Source organism: Heterodontus francisci, chromosome 5 (genome assembly GCF_036365525.1).
Source record: "Heterodontus francisci isolate sHetFra1 chromosome 5, sHetFra1.hap1, whole genome shotgun sequence".
NCBI lineage: Eukaryota > Metazoa > Chordata > Chondrichthyes > Heterodontiformes > Heterodontidae > Heterodontus > Heterodontus francisci.
The window spans coordinates 133,455,593-133,480,549 of NC_090375.1; the positions used below are offsets into that span (position 1 = coordinate 133,455,593).

General features: G+C 40.6%; 1 protein-coding gene across 2 annotated transcripts in view; it reads left to right on the plus strand.

Moving 5' to 3' along the window:
• Window positions 1-24,957, plus strand: part of mib1 (MIB E3 ubiquitin protein ligase 1) — a 201,635-nt gene that overhangs the window by 31,493 nt on the left and 145,185 nt on the right. For both annotated transcript variants that reach the window (XM_068032142.1, XM_068032140.1), the window contains exons 4-5: window positions 9,999-10,103; window positions 14,196-14,262. In XM_068032142.1, coding sequence (XP_067888243.1) covers window positions 9,999-10,103; window positions 14,196-14,262 — 172 coding nt within the window. The remainder of the gene's footprint in view (window positions 1-9,998; window positions 10,104-14,195; window positions 14,263-24,957) is intronic.

Genomic DNA, 24,957 nt, shown 5'->3' on the forward strand with positions numbered 1-24,957 from the left:
AGTGTTTCCCACCTTGACGTCCTGGTTGTCACTGTGTCCGACCCGACCCGAGCCCGAATACCAGACCTGGAAGAGTGACCCGACCCGAACCCGACACGTCTGGTCGGGTTGCCATGCTGTACCTCCTTCTGAGAAATCTTTTCTGTGTTTTAATTGTGTCTGTTTTAGCCTGAATGCATTGGTCTGATACTTTGATAGTTACTGCCTTTTGAAATATTGTGGCTGGATTTTCTTCGGAGTCATCTACCAGTTCCCCGAGACGTTTGGATCTCATATAAGTGGATTTCTTGTCCGTCCCTCCAAATTGCTTCCATTGCTTCCTTCTATTCCCAGACCTCAGAATCTCTCTGCTGAAGAGATACCAACCCCCCAAGAATTTAGACTTTCTCTTCTGAGTTCTGTTTAAACCTTATTTTGATGTCAGAAATTCCAGGGGTTTTGAAGATCTGGCAATTTTGGGGGTTGCTGGGATCTGGAACTTTTGGAATGGGCAGTAATTTGTAGCCTTAAGGGAGGGAGTATGAGCAGAACAGGAGTCAAAAGAAGCTGTCAAATCCTCTGAAAATCGAAGACATGAACTCAAGTTCATGTACAGTTTGTGCATACTGTAATACCCAGATTGCATGCTTGGCAATACTTGTTGAGAATGTGCAGATGCGTTTGGAAGCTGTAAGTATTGGTAGGGGAAATAACCTGTAGCCCATGCTTTTGACTTGAGCTGAAACCTTGAAGTAAAAACATTAATAAAGGTTAAAAGAGACAAGACAGTTCAATGGATAAGTTTAATCAAGTTATTTTGGTTCCTTTCTCATTCATTCACATGATGTGGTCATGTTTTTTGAATTCATTCAGTATAGGTGGGTGTTGCTGGCAAGGCCAGCATTATTGCCCAACCCTAATTGCCCTTGAGAAGACTCTGGTGAACCAGTGTAAAGCCCTGCCTGCCAGTCTACCGAAGGCTGAAGAACTGTTGAAAGATTGAGTGGCTAAAGGTTGCGCAAAGCTGCCATAACTAATGGTGAATGGATCTGGAAGCATTTGTGTTTGGGCTCCGAACGTGTGGCGCAGTATGTAGTTGGTGGTAAAATGATAATTGAGGAAGAAACAAAATAGATAGGCTGAATCATTAAAATAACTATAAAATTAGTGGTATATTTAAAGATTAAAAAATTAACTCGTTTACAGAGCAGGCAAAATGGTGGTTGTGGGGAGTGTTCAGAAATTTGTTCCACTGCAACACCTTGTGACCAAAGCTTGAAACTGCATCTTGACCATCGATGTAGGAAAATTGAATAATAAAAGTTAACTTCTGATTTCAGTAACTATGAAATTATCTATGCAAGAGGGAATTTTATCTGTTTCAGGATTTAACATTATCTATGGATGCTTATGTGGTTGCAAAGAATGAGAGTTAAAAACAACAGAATTATCAGTCTGTATTTTAATACTAAACTATAAAAAAGTGCTAATATCCCTAATGCAAATGAGATAAAATAACTACTCCATAGGGGTAACTTTAAAAAAAATTAATTACTTTTTTGAGATGGTTTGGAGAGGAGGCAGTAGTGGAGTGGAAAGATATGCAGTATCAGATGAGACATGGGTGCCAAGATTTAATGCTTTAAGTGTAAGGGGTGAGGGGGGGTGCGTTGTGGGAAGGTGGTGTAGTGGAAGAGTAACATGGAGGAATACTGAAATAGGTAATCTCTTCAGATCTGCATCCAGGTGTTTTTGTATAATTCTTGTATGACATAAATGTATAAACATGCCCTGCTGGAAGTATCTAAACACAGTGTAATTATTACCAATGATTAGTGCTTTAAGAAATCCAGTCTAGACAAGTCTTTGATGTTGGTTTAGTGTAAAGACTAATTTCTGGCCAGTAATGCTGTATAATCTATGGCTTTGGCATTTAGCTCCAATCAAATTAAAGGAAGGCTGCACGAAACAAAGTAATGCATATTTATTCCCTGTAGAAAGCGCTTCGAAGTGTCGACTGTTGCTGCGTGTGGTTCCACCAGTGCCGCCTGCGAGTGGCCATTCTTTGCATGTGAAAATGGCCACTTATTGTCAGCAGGGCATTCAAATATCAGGGCTTCACAGCTCATGGGCCCCTTGTACAAATGTGTTTTCTGGAATAATTTACCATACATTGATTAGTATCAGGAACCCTAGCTGATGGCCATCTCCAGTGTTTATTTCCTGTCTGTATCCAGAGGTGCTGAAGCCGACTATAATGCTTCTACTAGGTGAAATCAGTTAAGTTAGTATTGCTTAAAGACTGAGCCTGATATGTGGCTCACTTTCTACCTAAATAAATTCAATGAATTATCCAAGGAGCTTGTTTTTATTTGTAGTATAAATGTTTTGCCTCAGTGTACTGATATAATGTTTTCAGCTTCTCTCTATGCTGGGCTTCCTGAAGTGGCATTTTTAATACATGAATATCAAGATTGTCACTGTTAATATCTATTACAAATAATTTTCATATTGCCAAAAGGTACTAAGTGCTTCCAGCATTATAAAATATTTTGTCTGAGTGGAACAATAAACGCATTCCCAACCATGTATTTGTGTGAATGCGATGTGTTCATTAACACAGACCAGAATAATATAAACATGTTTGTGTAGGTTGTTGTTCATTTAAGTTTACAGCTCCTTGATCAACCTCTCGGCTGCTGGACCTTAGACCTGACCAAGGATGTAATTATTTCACTCCTTCCAGCTCTCCTTCTCTTCCTCTAGAAGTTGTCATTCCCCACTGCCCAGATATCCATTTCTGTAATGCCCGAAATTAAATCTGACCAAGGCTGCTTGTTCACTCTTGGTTGTCTCATGTGGAAAGCACAGCTCAGTGCTCAACAGTGCTGTTTCATAATTTGAATAGTTGCAGGGAGGTCCTTGACGAGGCTTGAAACAAAATTACATAATTGACGGGCATGGCTTGGAAAACAGCATTAGTAGGTAGTGTTTTTTGTTGCATGTTTTAATTTTCCAGCATATTACGGCAAGGTGCCCTCTGAGTAGTTCACTGACTTTATACATTTATAGATAAAAATAATGGAGAAAATTGGTTATATATGTATATACATATATATTTTTTTCTTGGTTTGTGGGATGTGGGTGTCGCTGGCAAGGCCAGCATTTGTTGTCCATCCCTAATTGCCCTTGATAACTGAGTGGCTTTCTCACTTCAGAGGGCAGTTAAGAGTAAACTACATTTGATTTCCGTTCCTAAAATAAATTAGTGAACCAACCATCAACAATTGCTTCCTGGTCAGCATTCGACTAAATTTAAAAAAAAAATTCCTCATTTATTAATTGAATTCAAATGTCATTATCTGCCATCCCCAGAACATTAGCCTAGGCTTCTGGATTACCAATCCAGTGACTTTACCACTATGCCACCACCTCCCCTTAATTTTTTATGTATGCTTCACTCATACAATATTGCAGTAAGCACAGCTGTTTCTGCCTGAAATAAATGGAGCACCTAAGATGCTCTGACCAGTAGCTATTGCAGATGGTTAATGGTTTTTGCCTTTTGCCTGATATAAGCCACAGTGTGTTTTTTTCAAATGTGGTGGGGACTGTTGTTTTCCCACGTGACAGAGTTGATTTGAATAGGCAGTTGAAGTGGCAAAGGAACCATGTGTAGATAAGTAAATTAAAATCGCGACAGGCTGCGAATTGACACAAGTGACATTTTAGATTGTAGTAATAGTCCACAATGTGACTGTGTGTGTTCATTGGGCGAATGCCCTTCTGCTTTCTGTTGGTTATTTCCAAATTGAAAATAGCGCAGCAGACCTGATTTATGAGGGATCAATCATCTCTGGCATTTGGCTGGGTTTTACTCAGCAGTGGGAAATTTACTGTTGCTGTCTTGATCACTGCACTAGTTTGGAAAAATTGTTGGCTTCCTGCTTTTTATTGCCATTTAGCAGCTTCTGCTGGAAGCGTGTACATGAATTTTGGATGAGGACGTGACTAGGGTTTGTTGTGAAGCAAGTATTTTGTACTTGAATAGTTTGATGCTGTCAAGGCGCATGCATGAATAATTGCCAGTTGGACACGTTTTCAGAGGGTGACTGACTTTACTACACCAGCAGGAAGTCGTCAACTTCATTCGAGGAACAATAAGGGAGAACATTTGTTGAAGAATTTAAGAAATTAACTTTAAATCTAACAGAATTGGAGGTTATCCTCAAATATTTATAGTGAAGTTGTTGTGGAACCTTATTGTGGATTCTATTGGGGGAAAAAAGATTGGATTGTGGTTGACTGAATACTAAGCTGAAACCAGACTCTCTCTACTGGCTACCAGAGCGCATGAATCATAAAAGGACAAAGGGAGAGGTTGAGTTTTTTTTTTTGTGAAGCGGGCTATTAGGGCATGAAATACTTGTATAAATTTTGGTAGAAACGGCATATATAATGGGTTGGATTTTATGGTTTCCCCCCCCCCCCCCCCCCACCACCCCGAGGCTGGTTCAGAGACAGTGGGCTGATAGAATTGTGATTTGGGGGTGGGGCGGGTGGCGGAGGGCCGTCGCCAAGATATTTTGCTGGGGGCAGGATAGGCTGATGGTGGTCTTCCCGCCCAGAGGTTAATTGAGCTCTTGAGGTGGTCTATTAACAGCCCCTTAAGGGCCTCTTCCTACCACTACTGGGATCTAACCAGCAGCGGCGGGTGCTTTCACCTCCTGCTGGCAAAACCTCCGTCTCCATGGACCCCCCATCCTCCTCTTGGACTTCATGCCCACCCCCTCCCCCGGGCCCTCTGGATTGGCCCTGGTGAGTCTGCCTCACTTACCTGGGTCCAAGACCTCTGCTGTATTATCAGTGGCGCAGCCAACACTGCTGGCTGCTGCCCCTCTGATTGGTTGGAAGCTCTTGGAGGCGGAATCCCCATCTTGTAAAGGACGGAGATCCCAGCACCAGACACTTGGCCTCCGGAGCAACAGAGGATCGCTCAGGGCGGGGGGAGTGGGTGCGTGAAAAGGTAGTGGTGGGGTTCCCCCTGCCTTTTTGGCTTGGCGTCTGGTGCCCCGCTGCTTCCACAAGATCCAGGCCAATAAGTTTTAAAAGAGAAATGGATAAATGAAGTAAAACACTTATCGGTTATGGAAAAGGGAATGGATAGCTTATTTGAGGACCAGATGAGATGGACCAAATGGTGTCAAATTCTGTACTTAAGTAAATATTTCATTTTAGCAGCAACTTAGAACATGCTTCTTTATTTTTGATGTTTACTGTATCGTAACTGTATGACATCCAGTTGGATGTAATGTTAAAATTAACTCCTAGTTTGTACTGAATTTTCTGATTTGATTTTATAAAGAACGTGCATCATGTTATTTTGGAAAATGGTTCTGAAACCAGGAGTGCCAGTGCACTCTAAATTTTCTTTGTACAGCATGGGCTACAAACTGCTCTGAGCACTATTTCTATTTGATGGGTAGATTACGTTTTAAAAGTCATGGTTTAGGCTGGAAATTTCTCCCAACATTCTCACTAAGTTGTGAGCAGCCTGCTTATTTCAATGCGCTGAATATGTCAGATGACGGAACATGTGTGCATCTTTGAGGGAACATTGGTGTGTGCGTGCTATTCTTTACAAAACAGACCTTGGTGATTTTTGCATGCAACATAAAATTGAAAAATTGGCGTTATATTAGATGCCCATTTAAAAAATGGTGTCCTGATATGTTAAAGTGAATTGGGAATAATCTTGAGGTAATCAGTTGCCAAAATATGGAGACATAATGTAAGACTTCTGCCTCTAACATTGCCTGACTCTGCCCCTTCCTTAGCTTATCTGTTGCTGAAATCCTCATCCAGGCCTCTCTCACCTCTAGATTTGACTATTCCAACACATTTCTGGCTAGTCTCTCATCTTCCACGCTACATAAACTTGAGGTCATCAAAAATCGTACTGTCTGTGGCCTAACTTGCTCCAAGCGTCGTTCACCCGTCACCCTGTGCCCATGATTTAGCTTGGCTCCCAGTTGAGTAGTAACTTGGTTTTAAAATTTTCGCCCTTGGTTTTCAAATATCTCCATGGCCTCGCCCCTCCCTATCTCAGGAACCTCCTCCAGCCCTACAACCCTCTGAGATATGGGTTCCTCTAATTTTTTGCTCCGCCATTTGCAGCTTTGCTTTCAGCTAATGAAGTTCATATATCCCTAAAACACTCTTTCCTCCTTTTAAGATGCTCCTTAAGACCTACGTCTTTGACCAAGCTTTTGGTCATCGGCCTAGTATCAACTGACAGGGTTTGGTGTTAAATTTTGTTTTCTAATGCTCCTATGAATCATAATCTTAAATCTGAGCGGGAGTAGACCATTCGATCCTTGGAGCCTGCTCTGCCATTCAATAAGATCGTACCTAATTTGAATGTGGCCTTAACTCCACTTTCCTGCTTTCCCCCCCGTAATCCTTGACTCCCTTGTAGTTCAGAAATTTATCTTAATTCGGCCTTGAATATGTTCAATGACCCAGCCTCCACTGCTCTCTGGGGAGGAGAATTCCAAAGATTAACGACCCTCTGAGAAGAAATTCCTCCTCATCTCTGTCTTAAAAGGGAGATCCCTTCTTCTGAAAATGTGCTGCTGCGTTCTAGATTCCTCTACGAGGGGAAACATCCTCTTAGCATCTACCCTGTGAAGTCCCCCTCAGAATCTTAAATGTTTCAGTAAGATCACCTCTCATTCTTCTAAATTCCAATGAGTATAGGCCAACCTGCTCAACCTATTTTCATAAGACAACCCCTTCATCCCAAAAATCAGCCTAGTGAACCTTCTCTGAACTGCTTCCAAGGAAAGTATATCCCTCCTTTCGGAGACCAAAACTGTATGCATACTCTAGCTGCGGTCTCATCAACACTGTGTACAGCTGTAGCAAGACTTCCCTACTTTGATTCTCCATCCTCCTTGCAATAAATGCTATTGTTGCATTTGCCTTGCTTATTGCTTTCTGTACATGCATGACAACTTTTTGTGATTCATGTACGAGGACGCTCTGATGCCTCTGTATCACAGCTCTCTGCAGTCTCTTTACATTTAAATAATCTGCTTTTCCATTCTTTCCACCAAAGTGGACAACCTCACTTTTTCCCACATTATACTCCATCTGCCAAATTTTGTCTAGTCACTTAACTTATATAGATCTCTTTGAAGACACTGTGTCCTTCACACAACTTGTTTTCCTAACTATCTTTGTAATGTTCCTAAATTTGGCTGCAATACACTCAGCCCCTTCATCCAAGTCATTAATATAGATTGTAAATAGTTGAGGCCCCAGCACTGATCCCTGTGGCACTCCACGAGTTTGCCAACCTGAAAATGTCCCATTTATCCCTCTTGTTAGTTAGTCAATCCTCTATCCATGCTAATACATTACCCCCAACACCATGAGCTCTTAACTTGTGTTGTAACGTTTTATGTGGCACCTGGGAATGATTCCACTTTGGCTGAATTGTTGGAGACAGTTTTAACACCAGGATGGTGGTCCAGCTAGTTGATTTTGTGACCATAATATGATAACATTTTACATTATGTTTGAAAGGGAGATAGTTCAATCTGAAGGAAGGATGTTAAATTTGAAGAAAGGAAATTATGAAGGTATGAGGGGCAAGTTGGCTGACGTGGATTGGTGAAATTACTTTAAAAGGTATGCTAGTACATAGGCAATGGACAGTCTTTAAAGAAATGTTACATAGTTTACAGCAACTATACATTCCTTCAAGGTACCAAAACCTCAAAGAAAAGGCAGTTAACTTTGTCTTAACCAAGTTAAGGATTGTATAAGATTTAAAAAAAAAGGCCGTAAAAACACACGTCAACAATTACCCTTTGTTTACTGCCACTGAGCCAATTTTGTATCCTGATTGCTACATTCGTCTGGATCCCATGGGCTTTTATTTCTTTAACCAGTCTGCCATGTGGGACCTTGTCAAAAGCCTTGCTAAAATCCACGTAGACCACATCAACTGCACTACCCTCATCAATCCTCCTTGTTAGTTCAAACAATTCAATCAAGTTAATCAGACACGATCTTCTCTTAAATTCATGTAATGCAAGTTGCAAAGTATAGTACATGCTCAATCACACTCTGGGCAACTTTTGACAATGATGCCTCTTGAGCACAATTAATATGCTAGTGTAGAATATAATGAGAGCTGGGAAGAGCTGCAAAAATGAAGGCTACCTTTATTAATGCACAAATAAACTCTCAAGCTGACCGGAAGGGAGACCAGATCTATTAATTTTTCATGTGATATAGATCGTTTTGGACATGTATTTGCTAATATTGTGGGCTTAGGCAAATTATTTTAGTGCTCTTTTTGCCAAAACTTACCAGCAGAGATATGCAACTGAGCTTGGATTTGACATAACCACTGAACTGAACTTGAATACAGGCCAAAACACTAACAGATGTGCAAAATGTACCTCAGCTTCAATTTTTTGGTTAGTGCAGGCATGGGTTAAGGACTTTGGTAATTCTGTAATTTCACCAACACTTAGGCAGTTGTTACATGAGATTTTTTTCTGTGTAGCATTTTCAAACTGCTGTAAATTTTCCGGCATAATTTCAAGGAAAGCCTACTTAGTAAAGCGAATGATTTTGTGCTTTCCTGTTTAAAAATATCAATCTCTGTTTTGATATGACTTTGCAGACTCCTTCAGATCTTTGTGCCACTTTATAAGGAGGTTAGCACTGGTTTTGCAATAGAGATGATTACCAGCCCTTTCTGTATGTCAGTCATGGCTCAGTTGGTAGCACACACTCGTCTGAGTTAGGAGGGTGTGGGTTCAAGTTCCATGCCAGAGACTTGAGCACAAAAATCAAGGCTGACACTCCAGTGCAGTACTTAGGGAGTGTTACACTGTTGGAGGTGCTGCCTTTCAGATGAGACGTTAAACCGAGGCCCTATCTGCTCCCTCAGGCAGACATGAAAGATTCTATGGCACCATTTTGAAGAAGAGTAGGGAGTTATCTTCATTGTCATGGTCAATATTTATCCCTCAATCACCATCACAACAGCAGATTATCTGGTCATTATCCCATTTGCTGTTTGTGGTGTGCAGATCGGTTACCGCATTCTACATTACAACAGTGACTGTACTTCATTGGCTAAAAGTGCTTTTGGATGTCCTGTGGTCATGAAAGGCATTATTTAAATTCAAACCTTTTTACATAATCTATAAAAGGATCAAAATTGTTTGCTTATTTGTTCATGAACATCCAATCCAAATTCAGCTTACCTGTAGGTTTCAATTTGAAAAATGAATGCACCATTGCAATAGAATTTTGGCAAGTAGGCCGGAAGTGTTTTTAAAATGTTCTTGTACATTTTAAACTCCATGTGCTCTCTCTCGTTGCCTTCAGTTAGGATCGTCTTGATGGTCATGATCTTGCCTCCTACTAAGTGTCAGCATTCAACAGCAGACATTTGTGCTTCTGGGTAGCTAGGTTTATTGTACTGTAAGCACATCTTCAGCCAGCTCACCCGAGACTGGACAAGATTTACCTATTGCGTGAAGAGTAAATTTCATTCAAGGCTGCAATTAGTAGCTTGAGTCCTTTGGGTGGGAATCCAATCCTCTACAACTAGAGCTATTGGTGAAGAAATGAGTCTGAATAATTTAATTTGCGACATGTTAACCAATTCAGTTCTGGCCTAAATTTTCCATTGGATGCCAGAGTATGAAAGTTATTTTATCTTCAGGTAAATAGTGAGTGCAGCTAGCACCTTCTCAAGGTGATCCCTGCCCCTGCACCACTCGTGTATCATGACTTTTTTCCACTTATGATGCTGTGACATTTCCCTCACTCCCCGTGGTAGTTCTCCACTTTTGTACACCTCTCTATCCTTCCCCCTCTTTTAGACCACTGATGCTGCCTGTACCCCTTCCCTTCCTCCGATTTATAAGTTGAAACTCTGCTTTTTTATAGAAATAGGTAGTCATGTGAATGTCTGTCTTATTTTCTAGGTGACTGAAATCCAAGATTGGAGTGCCTCCAGTCCTCACAGTGCTGCATATGTGTTGTGGGATAATGGAGCCAAGAACTTATACAGAGTAGGGTTTGAAGGCATGGTAAGTGGTGTCGGCAAAATAATTATGCATTATCTGGATGTAGAGTTTGTATGTGCTGTAGTGTTCTGATTGTGATGTGAAACTTGGAAAGGAACTGTACTCAAGTGATAAGGCTTCATTAATGAAACTGGTCATAAATATTAATGGAAACAAAAATTGATCTTTGTAAAGATCACTAATGAGATCTGTGTTTATGCATGCAATAAGTTGTAATTTAGAGTAAAATGTCCCACATCTTGTTTGCATATTTGAGCTCCTATGCACACACTGAGCAAACTTGCCCTTGTGACTTAAGTAAGTTTACTATCAAATAGTATTTAATCATCTTTTTACAAAAAGTACTATATAAGTTAAAATGTAACGTAAACATTGCAAGTTGGGAACAACAAATACAATCTCTTAATTTAATGGAGAACGTTCAAGGCCTTTTTGAATCTGTTATGAAATGGTTCGTGTTCCAAGTGTGGAAGTGCTATGAAATGTGCTCCTGAACAAATGTGCATTTTAAAACATAATAGCTGGATTTTGCAATAAGGATCACAGTAAAGCTAACAGTGCTTACTGTTATAATGGAGAAAATAATCATAGTGTTATACAGCACAGAAACAGGCCCTTCGGCCCATCGTGTCCATACTGGCCATTAAGCACCTATCTATTCTAATCTAATTTTCCAGCACTTGGCCCGAGGCCTTGTATGCTGTGGCGTTTCAAGTGCTCATCGAGATAGTTAGATTTTGTGAGGGCTCCTGCCTCTAACACCCCTTCAGGCAGTGTTCTCCAGATTCCAACCATCCTCTAGGTGAAAACAGTTTTCCTCAGATCCCCTCAACATTTGGAGTGCACACAGTGTAGTTAAACATGAAAATCCAGAAGTTGCTGTCAGACATAATCCCGCTCCTCAACAGGATGCAGTCTTTGTTGATAGACACAGCACTGAAATGACTGCAATGGCGTGAATCTGGGGTACCTGCCCACCTGTTCCATACTACAAATGGCTGAAAAAGTTCGGGCTGGTGCATTCACAAATGAGTTTTTAACGGTGTGGTAAGTGATAATTACTGCTGAACAACCTCTCTGGCCTTAAATTTAAATTTTGAACTGTGGTGTCTCATTCCATCAGAAGAAAATAAGTGTTGGACTTGAATTTTCTTTTACTTCTGTCTGTCTCCTTTATTTCTCTCCCCTAAGCCCATCAGTATTTGTCAATCTTCATTTATCTTTCTGTATATCATTTAAATCTAACTTTTATTTCCTGCTTTATATTTCATCGTTTAGTCTCTGCATGTCTGAGAATTCTTCAATTTGACTGAAGAGCTGTTGCTTGTCCTCATAGATGCCACAGATCCCCTATAGAGGGCGTCATGTTGAAGCAGACGCCAGATTAGAGTGCGCTCAAGCCCACAAAAACTTCTGGACAGCTGTCAGCAAGGTGAATGGCGAGTGCCGTTCTTTCACCACTGATTGCAAAATCTGTGCTGGTGTGAATGTCGCAGTATTCCGTGTTGAATGATTTCATTGTGGCATAAAAAGAGTCAGTAAACTTGTTCAAGTATTTACTTGTTTTTTTAAAAAAAAGCAACAACATTGAGAATTTTTCAAGCTGAGTGCAGCAAAGGGCTTGATTGTGAGGTTCTTAAGAAAATTAAACTCTGATTCAGTCCATTCCTTCACAAACTGAAAACTCATACTCTAAAGCAAGCTTTATTTTGCTCTGAGGTAATAGAGCAAAATTTAAGAATATAACTTATGTGCACTACTTTAGCTTTGGATTAATTTGTTTGAGATTAATTGCACATGTGATATCAAAGCTCACCTGTTTATTTCAATTTGTGCATTTCAGGACTAATTCCTTCGTTGCAGTTGTAAATTGTTGTTTTCTCATCTCATAAGTAGGAAGAAAAATAAAAATCTGACTCCTTATTACTTGGGTTTTGAGGTAGATTTGTGCATTAATGAGGTCTTGTTGCAGTATTCAGTTGTGAGTTCATGGCAGTCTTGATCATAACTATACTTTCTGGTGGTTCGTCAAATGGACTTCACCGCTTTCTCCTCCCCACCCCCAAAACCACCATCTTGGAAAGCTTCAGATATGATAGACACCCCAGCTGAGAATTGTATTGAGAATTATTGGAGGTTGATGCTGAGCTGGTGTCAAAAAGTAAAACACTGAACTGGATTGGTGTCTAGTAGGATGCAGAAGGGATGTTATTCCGATGTCAGAATTTCAGACCCATGGAAAAAGTTTTTCTCCGTTTTTGTCCTCTGTGTGGAGATTGGTCCATTTGATTGCATGAGACCACGTGTTGGCATTCAGTGGGATTTACTGAAGGTAAAAATGCACTGTCAAAGTCAGCCCAGCACAATCTTAGAAGCTTAGACTACTAAACAAAGTGTCAAATAAATGTTAAACTTGATTCTTAAAGTTTTAAAGTAATATTCTTGGAAAGGTATTTACTTCATACTTGGCTTTTAGTGAATTTAGGGCTGCATTTTAAATTTTCACTAGAAAATGTCTTAGTGGATACTTTGTATTTCCAAAGCTCCAACATGGAAACGGAGCATTCTTTGTTTATTGAAAGCACTGAGCTGTACTGAGGAGCTTTGACAGAGCTTGTTTGTACGAGAAGTTTTTTTTGCAGTCAATCAGCCTTGGGGAAGAAAAGCAAATATTTTCCCACAATTATTTCAGTCTTCTTTCCTTTGCTTTTCCTGATAATTGTTTTCCTTACTACTGAGTGGAGGTTGCAGGAGCTTTAACCACTTTTGGTGTCTTGTCTTCGGAATGCTTATTAATTGTGAGTCATGTCAAGCTAATTGACTGGGGCAGCAGAGTCAAACCTGATTGTTCACATTCATTGCAATTTGAGCTGTGTCATTGGATATTTCAGTAAAAAAACAGCTGTTTTTCTGCTTTCCCTCTTTCCCTAATCCTGGTTGAGTCTATTTGCACGACTCCTACTGCTACAGTGTCTGAGATTAGCTAAGTCAGCACTGAGCAGTATTGGACCTGGAGCTTTTATGCTCTGTTATACTCAGCTACTTAGAGGAGGATGTCCCTGAACCATTGTATAAGTCCTTCTTTCTATCTTCATATTATTATGACCGACCACTCAAGTCAAAACCCACAATCAAAATATATGATTCTGATGGCGGTGGGAGCAACACACTGTCAGTTCAGTCCCATCACTCCCCAGATCGCCTAACATATTACTTTAAACTTTCCAAATTAAAGAAAACCACAGCCAAATTGATTCATCTATTAATCCCCTGAATGAGGCGAACCAAGCCAGGTGTCTTTAGATCCTTAAATTAACTTGATTAGAAAAACTAAGCTCTTAAACACTACTAAGATATAAACAACACTTTTATCAAAATAAATTCCTGCCGATTTACGCTCCTGCCTAAGTGGAATCTTCCAATGTGGAACAGTCCAAGGTTGCTTGAAGTCCTCGTAGCCGTCTGATTGGGGAAAAAAAAGGTTCTTCAACAGTAGGACAGCCAGTGGTCTAGTTAAGTAGTTGAAGTGATCGTTCAGCAAGAAACACAGAAATTATAGTTCAGTAGTTAAAGTTACTGGTTATTTTCTTTTAAGAAATTAATCTGGCTTGATTTATCAGAATTCTGAGAGTATAGTAAATAGGGTTTCAACAGACTACGGGAGAGCTCTTTCTTATTTCCTTCATATGCTGGCAGACAGTCTGTGTGTCTGTCTGTCAAAAGCCAGTTTTTTAGCTAGTTTCAAGCATTTAATTGCAACATGGTATATTTTAACCTTAGTCTCTCAGTGGCTGTACCCAGAGCAGCCAGGATGCATTCTTTGAAGCTGGTTGGTTTCCTCTCCATATGGTTGTATCCAGTGGCAACCAAAATGCATCTTTTCGGTAATTCCTGAGGCTTGCTTGTTCTTAAAACTGTACTGATCCTTTGCTGTCTTAAAGACACACTGCATACTTCAAAAAAAAAAACAGGATCTTAACAGTATTAACTGGAGTGGGAGAGTGAAACCTTCATAATTAACCTGTTTTGTGTGTCTGTATATAATGTGTGTATAGTTTAAAAGCATTATGACTTTTTTCCCCCCTTTTTAACCAGTCTGACTTGAAATGTGTCCAGGATGCCAAAGGAGGTTCCTTTTACAGAGATCACTGTCCTGTGCTGGGTATGTAACTACAGAAATTTTTCTTCACTCAAAACTTAAGTAAATTAGATGAATGAATTGTTTAGTGGTTTAACACACAAACTTTTTACTCCTGGGATCTGGGTTTATATTCATCAGCTGATAATCATCTGAGCTTCTGTGACTGCTCCACATCTCCCTTCATCGTGCATGATGGTAGCTCTTGGTGTTGGGTTTCAGACTGTCCATGGTGTTCTTTCATTAACCTTATGTACTGCAGCTGTAGCATAGCTTGCAGGTTGTGGTACTGTTTGCAAATTCAAGTATTAACTCATTGCCTTCTGATATTTTTTCCATCAAGGGTTCCACCACACACGCTCAGGCACTGAGTCATATACGGCATAGAAGGATGTTATTTGATCCTTCGAATCCATGCTAGCTGTCCGTGGAGCTGTGTAGTCAGTCGAACGGCATACCCCTGCAAGTCTGTTTCTCTCAGGTGGCCATCCACCTTCCTCTTGGCCAGTGTTTGACTCCCTTTCCACCACCTTCGTGGGCAGCAAGTTCCTTATTACTACCAGTTGCGTAAAAAAAGTGCTTCCTTATATTCATCCTGCATCTTTTGCCCAAAGCTTTCATTGTGTTCCCTAGTCATCTGCCCAGAACTATTGACACTTTCTGGAGGTCAGGTATCAAAGCCTGCTATTGTAGTTAACAGTAGACAATACAACTTCTGGCTGGTCACTGGGGGAGCAGGTGGCATAGTGGTAATGTTACTGAACTAGTAATCCATCGGCCCTGGCTAATGTCTTTGGGCCGTGGGCTCAAATCCCACCATGGCAGCTGGTGGAATTTAAATTCCATTAATTAATAAATTCAATTAATGAATAAAAATCTGGAATTGAAAATGGAATGTTAGTCCCAGTAATGGTGCCATGGAGCTATCATCGATTGTCGTAAAAACCCATCTGGTTCAATTATGTCCTTTCCCCCTTTCAGGGAAGGAAATCTGTCATCCATACCTAGTCTAGCTTACGTGTGACTCCAGACCCACAGCAATGTGGTTGACAGTTAACTGCCCTCTGAAATGGCCTCGTAAGCCACTCAATTGTCAAGGGCAATTAGAGATGGGTAACAGATGATGGCTTTGCCAGTGACGCCCACATCCCATGAAAGAATAAAAGCAATGCCAATTCCAGGCAGCAGTTGAGTAATCGTGCCACCTCTGGCAATTTCCAAAAGTTGTATATCAAATGCAGATGCATTGGTTGAAAACCTTGAATGATAATTATCCTACTTGACCTCATTCTCAGCAAACTACTTGTTGCAGATATGTCTTTGTCCTACCATTGGTAGGAGCGACCTCAGTGCAGCCTTTGTGGAGAGCATGTCCTCTGTTGACAGTGTCACTAGCGCATTTAAAACAGGCAGTCACTTACACATCAAGAAAGTGATGACCGTTAACTTGTTGTATCAATGCAAATTTCACAGTGGCAGTTAAAGCGTTTTAAAGTGATCCTTGTATTTCTGGCAGAAACAACTGTGTTTACTCACTGGTTTGCACTTCATTAAGGTGTGTTGAATGCAGACATGCATAAGTAAACAGCAATAAGAACAGAAAATGGCAGCATCTGTGGAGTGAGAAACAGATTTAATGTTTTATGTCTGTCACCTTTCATCAGAACTGGGAAATGTTAGAAACCTAAAAGGTTTTGAGCAAATGAAAGGGGGTAGGGTGGAAAAACGAACAAAATGGAAGGGTATGTATGAGAGGAGAGGGCAGAAGAGATTAAATAACATAAAGGTTCATGGTGCATGGAATGGTAATGGGAGAAGTACAGAAAAAACAGAGGAAGAGGAGTGAATGGCACTACCATTAATAGTTGCTGTCCAAAAGAAAAGCAAAAAAAGGGAGAGGGAAAAAAACAAGCCAGCCAAGGAAAAGGAAACAAATTGGGGGCAGAGGTTACAATCTAAAATGGTTGAACTCCATGTTGAGTCTGCAGATGTGTCAAGTTCCCAGTCGAAAGATGAGTGTTTGTTCCTCAAGCTTGTGTTGAGCTTCATTGGAACATTGCAGGGGGCTGAGGACAGAAAGGTCAGTGTTGACAGCAAAGTGGTGAATTAAAATGGCAGACCACTGGAAGCTTTGTTATGCTTGCGGAAGGATGGAGGTATTCCACAAAGTGGTCACCCAGTCTGCGTTTGGTCTCCGCCTTGTAGCTGAGACCTCATTGTGAGAAGTGAATACAGTATACTAAATCGAAAGAAGTGCACGTAAATTGGTGTTTCACCTGGAAGGAATGTTTGGGTCCTTGCATGATGAGAAGGGAGTAGATAAAACAGCAGATGTTGCAACTCCTGCAGTTGCTTGGAAAGGTGCAGTGGGAAGTGGAGGTGTGTTGGTGATTGAGTAGTGGATCAGGGTATCTCGGAGGGAATGGTCACTTAGAAATGCTGAAAGGGGAGGGGAACATGTGGTGGCATCACGCTGGAGTTGGTGGAAATGGCAGAGGGTGATCTGTTGAAAATGGAGGCTGCTGGAGTGTAAGGGGAGCCCTATTATGTTTCTGGGAAGGAAGGGGAGGGGTGACAGCAGGAAATGGAACGGACATGGTTGAGGGCTCTGCCACCCATGGTGGGGGTGGTGGTGGGGGAATTCTCAGTGAGGACAAAGGAAGACATATCAGAAGCACTAATTTGGAAGGTTGCATCATGAGAACAGATGCAATGGAAATAGAGTAAGTTGGAGAATGGAATGGAGTCCTTGCAGGAAGTGGGGCATGAAGAAATGTAGACATGAAAGCTGTGCATAGCAGTGGGCTTACAGTGAATATTGGTTGATAGCTTATCCCCAGAAATAGAGGTACAGAAGTCAAGAAGAGGAAGATCGGAGATAAACCATCTCAAGACTAGAGAAGGGTGGAAATTTGAAGCAAAATTTATGAAATTTTCCAGTTCAGGGCGAGAGCAGGAAACATCACTAATTTAGTCATCAATGTACTGGGGATACAGAGGTGAGGGAGTGAGCTTCAGCAGGACTGGAACAATGTTCAACATATTCCCCAGGACGGCAGGCATGGCTGGGACCTGTGCGGGTACCCATAGCAATACCTTTTATTTTGAGGAAGTGAGTGGAATTGAAGGAGACGTTGCTCCAAGTGAGAAGTTCACCAGGTGGAGGAGGGTGATGGTGAATGGGGGCTGGTTGGCCTCTTGTTCAGACAAGAAGTGGAGAGCTCTCAGATCATTCTGGTGGGGGATGAATGTGTAAAGGGATGGGACGTCCATGGTGGAAAGGAGATGGTTAGGGCCAGGAAACTGTTAGTGATGAAGGGCATTGGAAGAATCATGGATGTAGGTGGGAAGAGACTAGACAAGGGGAGGAAAAATTAGTCGAGCTGGGAATAAATGAGATCAGTGGGCAGGAACAGGCTGAAACGATGGGTCTACTGGGGCAGTCCTGTTTGTGGATCTTGGGAAGGAGGTAGAATCGGGCTGTTATAGTTTGGGTTATGAGATTGGAAGTGTGGAGGGGAGATGAGGTCATTGACAGTCCTGCAGACGATAGTTTGATGTTTGCTCGTGGGGTCATGGTCCAGGGGGCGATAGGAGGAAGTTTTGAGAGTTTTAGATCGGCTTTGCTCGGTAGAGGTCTGCACAGCAAACAACAACAGTACTGCCTTTGTAAGCATGTTGGATGAAAATTTTAGGGTTGGACCTCTGCTGCAAGTTCAGAGGGAGCCAGATTACAGTGAGTGAGGGAAACAGAAATTGAGACAGTGATGTCACACCGCTAGTTCTCAATGAAAAGATCCGCCACCTCTGTTCAGTCTGCAGGCATGCCCCCACGCTTTCAGTCGCCTGTCATTTTAATTCACGCCTTGCTCCTGCTTTGCGATTTCTGTCCTCAGCCTCCTGCTGAGTGCAGTGTTCCATTGAAGCTCGGTGCAAGCTCGAGGAACAACACCCTATCTTTCAACTGAGCACTTTACAACCTTGTGGACTCGACCTTGAGTTCAACAATATTAGGTCTCTAACCTCTGCCCCCCCAGTTTGTTTTCCTTTTCCCTTGCTGGTTTGGTTTTTTTTCTCTTTTTCCTTTTCTTTGGTTTCAAACAGTGGCTTTTCATGATTCTGCCATTCACACCTCTGGACGCGTCTATCATCTTTTTACGTATTCTGTATTGTCATTTAATGTCTCCTGCCCTCCACCCTGTTACAGACCTTTCCTTTTTGTTCTCCAGCCCCCGCCCCCCTGCCCCCCTTCACTTGCTCAAAAATCTATTACATTTCTAACTTTTTCCAGTTCTGATGAAAGGTCATAGACCTGAAATGTTAACTGTTTCATGCTACATAGATGCTGCCAGACCTGCTGAGTATTTCAGGCATTTTCTCTCTTTATTTCAGATTTCCAGCATTTACAATACTTTCCTTTTATACAAGTAAATAGCACATTGCACTGAATGTAATAAAACAGCCTTTTGAGGCAGATTTCTCTACCGTTTGGCTTCCATTCCACAATTTAAAATGCCCATTTAGTATACTTAAACACTGCCTCCAGATTTTTCTCATGAATTATATCTAGGTCATAAAAAAAAATCAAATTCAAATTAGTGCAGCAGTTGTCCAGAAGTTAGTGAAAGAAAAATCGGATATATTTTAATAGCAATAATACAGATGTAATTTTATTTACAAGTGCCAAAGAATACATTTCTTGCCTTTTCTTTTCAAACAACAAGTTTATGATAAGAATAGCAACATCTACAAAATCTTAAAACTGGGCAAAGGATAAGTCATATTGCAAACCTGTTGATGACTTAATAGCCTATCAGGTCAAAAAGTCAAGGCACTTCACACAAAACAAAATTACTTATGAATAGTTTTTGCCATGTTACACTGGCTGTTGTGTATAGCAGGCAAAGTGCATCAGCACCTGCTTTACGTGGTGGGGACTCTATTAAGATCAAGTTGTACGTTTGACAGCATCTCATCTACTTTCTTCATCAATGGCGTATCGTAACTGCCCTGTATGCTATCTAAAGGTTGTAGCAGCTTGCAAGTCTTTGGCAGAACCTCCAAACTTGCAGCTCCACCATGTAGAAGGGCAAGCGTAGCAGATGCATGCAACCTCCAGCATCTTCAAGTCACAACATCCTGGTGTGGCGATTTATCATCAGTCCTTCATTGTTACTAGGTCAAAATCCTGGAAGTCCTTGCTAATAGTATTGTGGAGGACATTCGCCACACAGACTGCAGTGGTTCAAAAACTAGGGCAACAAATGCTGACCTTGCCAGAGATGCCAAAATGCAGAGAATTTTTTTTGGTGAAATTTCCAAATAAGCATAAGTTCAGTGCTACACTGTTCGTTATCGAGTAGTTATACTTTGAGATGCCATAAAGACATGATTGACAAGTATGAATGGTAGTGCCTTGAACTCTGCAGTAAATAGCAAATGAACTTTATAACAGAAATGTGAGTTTAGTTTAGTTTAGAGATACAGCACTGAAACAGGCCCTTCAGCCCACCGAGTCTGTGCCGAGCATCAACCACCCATTTATACTAATTCCATATTCCTACCTGTCCCTATATTTCCCTACCACCTACCTATACTAGGGGCAATTTATAATGGGCAATTTATAATGGCCAATTTACCCATCAACCTGCAAGTCTTTGGCATGTGGGAGGAAACCGGAGCACCCGGAAGAAACCCACCCAGACACAGGGAGAACTTGCAAACTCCACACAGGCATTACCCAGAATTGAACCCGGGTCGCTGGAGCTGTGAGGCTGCTGTGCTAACCACTGCGCCACTGTGCTGCCCCGGCACTTTGCCAGGAAAAATAGAAACATCACTTGCATCTTAAACTGGGGTAAACAGATAATTAATAGCTGAATTGCAAATTAACAAAGCAATTAAAAATGCAAACCAAGTATTGTGATGTATTTCTAGGCATATTCAAAAGTAGGGAAGTTACGTTAAACTTGTACACTTAGTCAGGCCGTACTAAGGGCTATGCACAGTTCTGGTCTCCGTCCTATAAAAAGGACCTAAAAGCACTGGAAAATGTGTAGAGATGATGTACAAGCATGATACCAAAAGTGAGAGATTACAACAATCTGGTAAGATTGAACACGTTGAGACATTATTCTTTCAAAAAGAGAAGATTCAGAGGAGACCAGATGGAGGTCTTGAAAATTACAAATGTGCTGGACAGGATAGATGTGGAGAGAATGGAGGACAATCCCAAAATAGGGCCAAAAATATTAGTGTTACTAATCCTATGGAAAATAATGAGAAATGTCTTGACTCAGAGGTTAGAATCTGGAACTTGCTGCCAGAGGAAGTGGTTGAGGAAAATAGCTTAGATGCTTTCGAAAGGAAACTAGATGAGTACGATGGAAAAATATGCTGAAAGGCTGAGGTGAGGTAGATGGAATGGGAGGAGACTAATGTGGACTATAAACACCAGCATCAACTTGTTGGGTTGACTGGCCATTTTCTGTCATGTATATTCTAGGTAATGTAACTTTGTGTAAAGTGGAAAAGCTTATTTATACAAGGATGCATTTTACTTGTGGGCAAATTTAAGTTTTTTTTTCTGTTTTTGACTTCAATATATGTATCTTTTGAAATTAATCACCCTTAGAGTTGTGTTTAGTTTCCATTGGGATGCTGGTAATAGCTTTATTAAAATTGGAAATTTACCAAGAATTAACTTGTTTCTCTCTCTCACCATGCTACATGAGCATCCAAATCTTTTATGAAAGGCAGTTCTTCTACATGTGCACATGAGTATGCTATTCAACCCTTCAAGCCTTTTCTGTTTGGTCACAGCTGATCGATTGCTCTACTCCATTTGTGTGCATTCTTTCACATCCCTTGATACCCTTATCCAACATGAATGTTAGTGATATCTGTCTTAAATTGCAATTGACCCAGCATCTCCAGCCTGTTCTGGGGACAGTTTTTCAGATTCCCACAATGCTGCCTGATTATGATCTTAAATGGGCTAGCTCTAATACGGTTATGCCGTTTTTTTCCAGTTTTCCCCAACCAGAGGAAATGGATTCTCTCTATCCACTCTATGTGTTTACCATTTTAAATTCCTCAATTAGATCACTCATCTAACTGTTCCTATCATTCTAGAATCATTCAAAAGATGTGGGAATAGGGTAGAAAAGTGTATTTGAGCTGGAATATCTTATTGAATGGTGGAGCAGGCTCAAGGGGCTATATGGCCAACTCCTAGTTCTTATTTTCTTACAGTGCATCTGCTCTGGACACCTTCCAAGGCCAGCCTACATTTCCTGAGGTTCGAATCGAAACTGAATCCAGTTCTCCAGATGGTGTGGTGTCAAGGCTCTGTAAAACTGAAACACTACTCCCTTACTTGAATTCTAACCCCTATGAGATAAAAGCAAACATACCAGGAGTATTTATGATTACTTTATGTACCTAGTTTTGTGCACCAGTTTTTAGTGTTTTATTTACGTAGACGTCTAAAGCCCCTTGGCTTTTCTGTAACTCCTAGCATCTCATCATAAAGAAAGTATTCTAATTTTGCCTTTGTCGGATCCAAAGTGGATGACCTCACCTCTCCGCATTAAACTCTCAATGCCATAATTTTTCTTGATCACTTAATCTCTTCGTTCCTTTTTGCTTCTATCCCCAAAATTTATGGTGCCTCCTTAATGTTGTCATCTTCAAGCTTGGATATAGAGCTTTATTCTTTCATTCAAGTCTTCAATATAAATTAATCATAGACTTCCAGAAAACAGGTGACAATCATTGACAGTATTCATGACCCTGTCCACTTCAAAAAATTTTACTATATTACTCTATGCTGACTCTATGATCAGTTGATGCTTCTTTCAAGTGATCAGTAACTCTGTCCCTGATATATTCTGGTAACTTCCCAATAATTGATAAACTGACAGGTCTGTTTTTCCCCCCTCCTTTCTCAACTAAGAGTGACATTTGCAATCTTCCAGTATAAATCCAGTTCCTGAATATTGAGCGCTTTGGAAAATTATGACTGATAAATTACTTGCCTATTTCTTTCAATACCCTGGGGTGTAAACGAGAAGATTCTGGATATTTGTCTATATTAAGTACCATTTCACAAAAAGCTATTAAATCTCCTATTTTTTCCCCACCCATGCACCCATGACTTATTCTTTGGTTCCCATATAATGCTGATATTCTGTCCTTGACACCCACTGTGACAATGTGATAGGAAATAGAATCAAAGAATAATACAACGCAGAAGGAGGCCATTTGGCCCATCATGCTTGTGCTGGCTCTTAAGATATATTTAATCCATCCCACTCCCTGTCCTTTCCCCACAGTCTTGCAAATGTTTCCCCTTTTGCTTCCGCCACCATTCAGGCAGTATATTTCAGATCACAGCTAGTGGCAGAAAATAATTCTCCACCTGCCTCTGGTTCTTTTGCCAATTACTTTAAATCTATGTCCTGGGATTACAGACCCTTCTGCCACTGGAAACAATTTCTTATTTATTCAATCAAAACAATTCATACTTCAGAACACCTCTATCAAATCTCAGGAATTAGCTTGGTGAATCTTTGGTGCACTCCCTCTATGTCACGTATGTCATTCCAGAGACCAGAACTGCACGCAATCCTTTAGGTGCAGTCTCACCAAGGCTCTAGATAATTACAGCAAGACATTATTACTCCTATACTCATTCTCTTATCATCATGGCCAACATACCATTTGCCGCCTTAATTGTTTGCTGTACCTGTATATTTAGCTTTCAGTGACTCATGAGCAAGGACACCCTAGTCCCTTTGAAGTTCAACACTTTCCAAACTCTCTCCATTTAAGAAATACTGTGCTTTATGTTTTTCCTACCAAAGTGGATAACCTCACATTTCTCCATTTTGTATTCCGTCTGCCAAATTTTTTGCCAATTCACTTAGCCTCTCCGCATCCCCTTGCAGCGTATTTGCATCCTCCTCACAACTCAGACTTCCACCAAGTTTTGTGTCATCTGCAAAGTTGGAAATATTACATTTAATCCCCACATCCAAATCATTGACATAGATTGTGAATAACTGGGGCCCAAGCACTGATCCTTGCGATACCCCACTAGTCATAGCTGCCAACCTGAAATTGACCCATTTATTTCTACTGTCTGTTTTCTGTCGGTTAACCAGTTCTCAATCCATGCCAGTATATTTCCCCCCAATCCCATATGCTCTAATTTTGTTTACTAACTTCTTGCGTGAGTCCTTATCAAAAGCTTTCTGAAAATCTAAATATACCATATCCAGTGGTTCCCCTTATTCTGCTAGTTACATCCTCAAAAAAACTCCAACAGGTTTGTTTAACAGGATTTCCCTTTCATAAATCCATGTTGACTCTGCCCAATCCTACCACTATTTTCTAAGTGTCCTGATATCTCATCCTTCATTATAGTTTCAAACGTTTTCCCTACAACGGATGTTAGACTAACGGGTCTGTAGTTCTGTTTTCTCTCTCCCTCCTTTCTTAAATAGTGGGGTATCAATTGCCACCTTCCAATCTGGAGGAATCATTCCACAGTCTGTAGAATTTGCAAGATGACCACCAATGCATCTATCATTTCTACAGCCACCTCTTTCAACGTTCTGGATGTAGATCATCAGGGCCAGGGTATTTATCTACTTTAAGTCCCGTTAATTTCTCCAACTTTTTTTTTAACTTATAATATCTTGCAGTTCTTCATTTACACAAAGTCCCTTGATTCTTCATTTCTGGGAGTTTTTTTTAGTATTTTCCTCTGTGAAGACAGGCATGAAGCATTTGTTTGTTTCTTAGCCATTTCCTTATTCCCCATTATAAATTCGCCAGACTTTGCTTGTAAAGGACCCACATTTGTTTTCACTAATCTTTTCCTTTTTGCAAACCTGTAGAAGCTTTTAAAGTCTGTTATGTTTCTCGCTAGTTTACTCTCACATTCGTTTTTCCCTTTCTTAATCTTTTTCTTGGTCCTCCTTTGCAGAATTGTAAAATGCTCCTAATCCTCAGGCTTACCATTTTTTTGGGCAGTTTTATGCGCCTCTTCCTTGAATGCAATTTTGGATTTCTTTTGTTAGCCAAGGTTGGAGCACTTTCCTTGCTGTGTATTTGTGCATGAAAGGAATGTGTTTTTGTTGTAAATGATGTATTAGTTCTTTAAATGTCAGCCATTGCCTGTATACCATCATACCTTTAAATGTAATTTCCCAATCCACTACAGCCAATTTGCCCCGAAAACCTTTATAGTTTCCTTTGCTTAGATTTAAGACCCTAGTTTCTGATTGAAATGCATCACTTTCAAACATAAGGTAAAATTCTATCATTTTATGGTCACTCTTACCTAAAAGCTTCTTTACAAGAAGATTATTAATTAGCCCCTTTTCATTGCATAATACTAGATCTAAAATAGCCTATTCCCTAGTTGGTTCCTAAATGTACTGCTGTAGAGAAGCATTTCTCATATATTCCAAGAATTAGTCCTCCACAACAGCAGTACTAATTAGGTTTACCCAGTCTATATGTAGATTGAATTCCCCCATGATTACTGTATTACCCTTGGTACACGCACCACTAATTTCCTGATTTAAACTGTGATTTACATTACCACTACTGTTTGGCCTATAAACAGCTCCCAACAATGTTTTTTTGCTCTTTGCTACTTCTTAGTTCTACCCAAACTGATTCTGCATCTTGATTTTTAGAACTGTC